A 7,131-nucleotide genomic window follows, 5' to 3' on the forward strand; every position below is an offset into this window, starting at 1 on the left:
AGAACTAAAGTCACTGATTTAGCACGAAGAACTGATCGTCTGAAGTAGCAGTGGTCATAGTGATAGTGCAGCCTATGGCCACTAGGATCCCAATGGTTCCCAAGTGGCATCCATGGCAAATCCACCCTCCACTGGGTGGACCGACATGACGAAGGTTGCATGTAGTCAAAGCGATCTTTAAGACAGGCTTATGGGTGTCTATTAGCTGATATAAATGAATAAATAGGAATTAATTAAAAAAAACATGTTTTTTTTTTCTGTCAAGATATGTACAAAATTTATGCGTAACTAGTTCATTCATACATTTTAAAGTTTTAATAAATAAAATATAATTTATTGGTAAACCAATATAAATAAATACATTTAACTAAATAATATAAACCTTTAAGTCAAACGTTTTTTTGATACCCATATTGTGGTGGTTGTAGAAAAATATGTACCTAGTCTGTCATATTGGAACGGCGTCCATCTTGAATTTTAAATTTTGACATAATCATCGTGTTTTACTATTGTAGCCCTTTCATTTGATACACATATTGAAGGGGTTAATGAAAAATATGTAATCCGCCATTTTGTGTCGGCAGCCATCTTAGATTTATAATGTTATTGATTTTATTATATTGTATTGTCATCTAAATTAAATGTGTGTACAAAATTTCGGATCAATCTGACATCGGGAAAGAGCTGATTCATTTCTAATTTTGACCCAAATTAACAAATTCCGTACGGGTCGAACTAAATAAAACCGTTTAAAAAGAGAGAATATCTAATGAAAGTACGTTTCATTTTAATTTTATACAATAAACCGAGTAAACAGGTTTAGCTCGACGCAAAAAAAAATGAAAAATTCGTACCCATTTCAAAATTTCGAATCTATTATTATTCAAAGATCCCCGAGTTTACATTTCATTTCTATGCAAATGTTTTAGTGTTTATTCTAAATGACTGTCTTTTTTTTTCGTATACATTTCCATTATATAAACTTTAATTAAATATCTTTCTTTTTTTCGGATCCCTTTTCTTTATTAACAATGTAAAGGTTTTGCAAATTGTATATATTTATATGCGAATGTTTAAATATCAGACTAGATATATATTTTCGAGGACATAGTTTTTACGCTTCCTTTATAACCTGGTAAATGGTTAATGATTAACAAGAGTTAACAATAGTTTATTTTTGGAACGAACTTCTAAAACAGAAGCTCATAGATGTCAACTGCAAGTCACAGGCCTCTCCTATGTATTTGGGAGAGTATGGGGTAAACTCGGTGTGGGTATTTAATGGAATCAGGCGTTATTTTGCGGAAGTCCATCCTAATGTAAGAAAAGGATCAATATATAGCTACTTCCGCACATGCAGTTGTAGTCGTGCAATAAATCAAACTCTGTGTTTGGCACTAATCGGTGTAACATTACACCTGAAGATGGGTGAAACACGTGTTGAGTGATTTAACGGTGGTAGTTGTGTAATTCGCATTGTTTGCCGCATGTGCATTTATCAGCGGGCTGGCAGACGGTGCACTTTATTGCACGACTACGACTGCATATGCGGAAGTAGCTATATATTAATCCTTTCCTTACATTCGGTGTAGGTAGACTAGACTATATATTTAGATAAAAATGTAATCCATCCTATGACATATAAAGAATTTTTTTAATTTTAATTCTAATTGCAAATGTAAAGCCCTTCTATTCAGTAATATAGTTCGTATAAATTTTTGATACATGTAAATAAATACACTAACTTTGTCATTAGAGTGATAGACGATTAAAATAATTAATGAAGCATTACTAATTAAATGTAAGTAATTAGGTTTAAATTCAAATAATACCCTTTGTTATACGTCAATGTGGTAATTTAAAATCAAAGAACGGAATAAATTATCTGAAGCCGACAATTTCGTGGCAATTTTCGCAAATTCAGTTCACGAATCTTATTGTCTACAAAGCAAATTTGAATATTACAAATGTTCGTATTATCTTACAATTAAAATTTGATGAACGAGTTACGTATTATAAATTGTTTTTTTTTCTTTACTTAACACGTTTACAGTGAGCCCAATTTTGAAGAACTTTCAGCTGGTGCGGCTGAGGTCGAATCAGCCTCAAGCTGAACTTCCTAGTAGTGCGGTTGAGGCCTTTTGTGCCTCATGTTTCAATCATTTTTTTACAATATTGAGTCAATGCTTCGTCGACATAAAGAAAGCTATATTTGTCTTTGTCATACCTCATACGGTTGAGTGTAAACAGCCGCCGCACTAGAGAGAAAACACGAGTTGTACGCGCCGCACCAGTGCAAAGTCTACCATGAGGCTGAATCGACCTCAAGCCGCAGTGAACGTGTTAAACTATAGCACAGTGGTCAATAAATATAACTCATAACTACTAATCATTTCAGTCATAGGATGACCACTGAGTCTTCCTAATAGATTTTCAATAAGTGGCAGTGAGCGAGGCATATTGCTCTTGCAATCGATTGTCAATAGCGACCATGATCAGGTAGACGAAATATAGTGCAATAAACAGAATAATAAATCTTATATTATTCTGTTTATTGCACTATATTTCGTAATTACAAAGAAAATACGTGTTATATTTCGTAATTACAAAGAAAATACGTGTTAAATATTTGAACAAAAAATGTAATGTTGCAAAATAAAATAGTAAGGAAACCTAGAATGTAGTGGTTGAGGATGGATGTATGACTAATGGAATGAAAGAGAAAGACTGGGAAAATTGTAGAATGAAAGAAATAGTACGACAGATAAGATGATACAGAAGAATGATAATAATAAAAAATATTAATAAATTACTAGAAATAAAAAGTCCCTGTCCCACACGAGATAGGGTAACGAGAGGTCCCCAACAGCGGGGACCATTAAAAAAAATATCAGGTAGACACGACGTGTGTATGCTCCATGTAGTTAAGGCTGGAGTAACTATGACTCTCTTATCCGGCGCCGCCTTCACCACTGGACCCTAATGGGCGGAGACGACATTTTTGCTGCTAGCTCACGATACATGAGACGGTAGTCGATCGGGGCTGAACAGCCGACCTCAGATCGCCAGTATAACGGCACGTATGGGGGCTAGCAACGGGGATTCGGCGTCCGTCTCTCTTGGGGGGCGGACGTTCGTCTTTCAACTCCTAACCGGGGCCTGCACGTGGCTCCGCTGCTTTCGACTGATCCGGGAGGAGAAAGGTCCTGAATTAGTAGTCCTGGTGGTGGCTGTTTGCAGGACTATCCCTCGCTGGACCTTCCATACAATGCTAGGAACAAAGCGCACTTTCCACTAGTGCTGTTTGTATAACATGGATGCACAGACCACGGCCCTGTCGAATACTGGTGGCCCGCCGACAGCAAAAATAATACTCTTGCACATTAGAAAAATATTGAATTCTTTTCCAGAATAAAACCAAAAAATTGAATTACATATACTTCTGGCGGCCGGCCCGCCATCAGTTCAGGATTTGCCCGAGTGGCCCCTAGTCTTAATAAGTCTGTGCAACCATGGTCTATGATCTACGGCGCTAGTCAGGCTTGTGAGCGGGTCTGTCGGATTAGTCCGCCATGGGCGAGCGCTTAGCTTCACGGTGAAGCGTGACCTGTGCCAGGTTCGAGCTGAGATGCTCGAATAGCCCAAATAGGGGGTCACACGTGTCGATCAAGTCTAACCGTTGCCTTCGGGTTGGGCGTATGACAACGGTGGGCTATCACCTTTTAATGAGCTCGGGCTGAGGTCTTTCGACTCTCCCTACCGACCAGGAGGCACAGGTTCATTGCTGGTTTTTTAAGGCCAGGAATAGGGGACGCTCTCGAGCGTCTTCTATATCAAGCTGCTGCCGAGTCCCCGGTGATTGCTGCCCGATCCCGTCTCCTTGGCAGTCGCCATTTACCATCAATTCGGCACAATGCGTTTTCCGCCTGGAGAGTAGAAGGACGTGTGTGTGCTCTCCGCGGTAAGTAATGATTATAGCCCATGTCTAATAAGATGATGGCATCATGATGGTGTACGCTGAAGGTCACGGGAAGTCACTGGAGGCGAACAGCTCAGGATCGGTGGTGATCTTTAGAAGAGATCCAGGCTTTACAGTGGGTCCATCAGCTACAAGAAACAGAACGACCGTGGTGCACCCACCACCTATACCATATTCGCAAAAGAAAGAACGGATTGTGAAGTTGGGTTGGAGAAAAGACTGGACAAGGACACCATAGCCGCCATAAATAATGCCATCATGTATTTTTGAAATATTGTCGCAAAATTATAATGGATCGGGTAAAGCAAAATGCAACAAATGTAAAAACAGAAGAAGAAATATGTTATATCAAAAAAAAATTATAAATAGTATACTGTGACTTTAAAGATTGACGAAGGAAGAGAGACGATGTATGAAAGGATTGTGAATAAACAAAAAGAGAATGCGAAAAATGAAAAATGAAAGTGAGAATGAGTGTCATTAAAATATATGTTGAAAAGAATTTTAACAATTAACTGTTACATTAAGATAGGAGTAAACGAGAGTAACATAAAAAGAGGGGCCATAAAAATAGGTAGGATGTCGTAAAAGGACAATCTCTTCCACCACTCTAATAGTAGCTTGGGAGATAGGTAAAGATTCAACTCTATCATGAAACGGTCAATGCTGATCATCGGTACATGCAATAACAAGCTGTATTCGCAAAAGAAAGATGGAGTTACGAAATGGACCTTGAAGATAGGGTGGAAAGTCACACTGTCGCCTTCCTCATGACAGATAAAGAAGAGAAATATACAGAAGAAACATATATAAAAAATTGTAAAGGATGTGATCAATGAAAATAAAACGTTATTATAAGATTGGGTAGAGTGAAATGATGTACAATGCAAATAAGTAATAAATTAAAGATGAAACTAAATAAAAATATAAATATGTGTCAAAACAACATTATAAACAACAACAGTGATATCAAAGAATGCAACCAAAGAAGAGAGACGATGTGTCTAATAATTGTAATCGAAAGGAATGAGAATGGAAGAGAATTAAATGGTGGTAAAGATTGTGAAAGACGAGGGAATAGTATGCGAATAAAAATTTGTGTTAAACACTCATTGATATAAAAGTTTCTTTCCTAGATTTGAGATAGTGAAACGAGAAGCCCCCAAGTAGAGGGGAGGCAAACCAAACCCTTGATCATCAGGCAGCGGTCAAGTAACTTAGACGTTACTTAATAACGTGACAGCTACAGGAGTCCACATGAGTTAAATAGCACAAAAAATCTACGAATGGAAAGACGCAAGAACATACCTTTTGACAATTTCCCAAGAAAGTCATCTGTTTTGAAACATCCGTGGAGGTCGCGACCCTCAAAATTTAGGATTGTGATATAAGGAATAGTTAATTGTATTAATTTTCTCTCTTACTAATAATCGAAAGAATTCTAATGGAATGTAATATTACTATGACGAAAAAGAAAAATGAATTTTTTTCCTAGATTGGCAGAACTGGAGAGGAATTTTATAGCATATGCCAAGGTTCTATTTGTTGAAGCTAAATAATTATTTAAAGATGTTTTATGTCCCAAACGAATCAGGTCTCGATTGGTCTATAAACTGCATTGCTTCTTAGTGACTTTTTGCCAAAAAATCAAAGCATATGTCGTTCGGAAACCACCGTATTTCCCTGATTTGGCTCCATGCAACTTCTGGCTAATTAGCAAACTCAAACTCGGGGACGTCGTTCTGGCACGATAGCGGATATGAAAATAGAATTCAAGGTTTTAAAGGCTTTACCTCAAAGATACCATTTCAATTGTTTAGAGGAATGGAATAAGCGGCTTTTTACGACTTCTGGCTATTCAACAAACTCTAAAGGCCAATGTGGGGACGCCGTTTTAACACAATAGAGGTGATAAAAACCGAATCAAAGAAGGGCTTGAAGGTTTTACTGGAATAAGACTGTTTCGTGGACTGAAAAATGCGTTAGCAAAAGTGCTTTTTATCGGACGGGGATTACTTTGAAGGGGATGTAATTGATTTGGAAGAATAAATAAGGAATTTACATTTTATAAACAAATCTATTTCTCTTTTTGATCACAGTATTAAATTGTTTATAGTTCGGTGAATGAATAAACACTCACCCGGAGGCATGAACCTTAGAGTTCCAACTGGTGCCGCGGCGTATGGAATGCCAAGGAACATCTCTACATTTTGCAAATCGTATTGCCGTCCGGGCTTCACGATCAAACCACGCAACGCACCCTGCCTTAAATGGTATTCCCTAGTCAGTCTTTTTTCTTCGTTTGCATAGTTTCTCCTGTCTTCGTACACCTTCGCCGCTCCTTCGTTAGCCATCGGCATAATGAGTGAGACGGCAACAAAAATAAACAAGCTATGGCGTATAAATGGTGTCGCGTGCCGGATTGTAGCCATTTTGTATATGTGTGTCGGATTGCTCGCTTTTCAGCGTGCGGTCTCAGAATAGTCGAGATTTTATTGTCTCGTTTTGCTCTTTGGTTTTATTGCTTCAGTCTACATGAGTCACTTCGAATCTCATACGCCACTCGAAAAATAATACCATCTACAATCCGATATTATACGTTCACTTATCTATTTAAAATTTAATTCACACGCATAATTAAACATATAACATAAATGATTAACGGATATATACATAAAAATAAAAAATATACAAAGTCTCTTTAGTAACACATTCGAATTAATTTTTCACACGTTTATTTGCTTCGATTATTCTTATATAAGGCGTGAAAATATACACTATTTTATCACTAATATAACATTTTTTTAATACGTTTGCGTATTATGTATGTTGTTGTTATAAAACTAAAACGTGAAAACGTTTCACGTTCTAAACGGGAGCGCACGCGCGACTGGATCGTATCCAAACTGTCGGCGACATATAGCTCTGAAATATTTCAGAATGGGCAACAGTGGGGAGAGCTACTCAAAGATTTGCCGCAACTTACAGAGAATTCGTTTCTCAATATTCCGAGTATTCATTTTCGGTTAAAATATTTTCGTCATCAAAACTGATACGATTTTAAATATTTCAAAGAGAAGTTAATTGTTCTTGACTTTTTTTATGTAATCGATTTAAAGTATCTCGTGTTTTATCAATTAGATAATTTGTTT

At 37.2% G+C, this 7,131-nt stretch overlaps 1 protein-coding gene across 1 annotated transcript in view; it reads right to left on the bottom strand.

Annotated features, from left to right (window-relative positions):
* The window catches only part of LOC137929359 (uncharacterized), a 46,651-nt gene extending 40,074 nt beyond the window's left edge, over window positions 1-6,577 (bottom strand). The window contains exon 1 of the mRNA XM_068772261.1: window positions 6,120-6,577. Coding sequence (XP_068628362.1) covers window positions 6,120-6,411 — 292 coding nt within the window. The 5' untranslated portion in view covers window positions 6,412-6,577. The remainder of the gene's footprint in view (window positions 1-6,119) is intronic.
* Window positions 6,578-7,131: the final 554 nt, after the last annotated feature.

This window comes from Battus philenor, unplaced genomic scaffold (assembly GCF_028537555.1).
Source record: "Battus philenor isolate CCGP_79_NKW_IND1 unplaced genomic scaffold, ilBatPhil1.0.hap1 SCAF_5, whole genome shotgun sequence".
NCBI lineage: Eukaryota > Metazoa > Arthropoda > Insecta > Lepidoptera > Papilionidae > Battus > Battus philenor.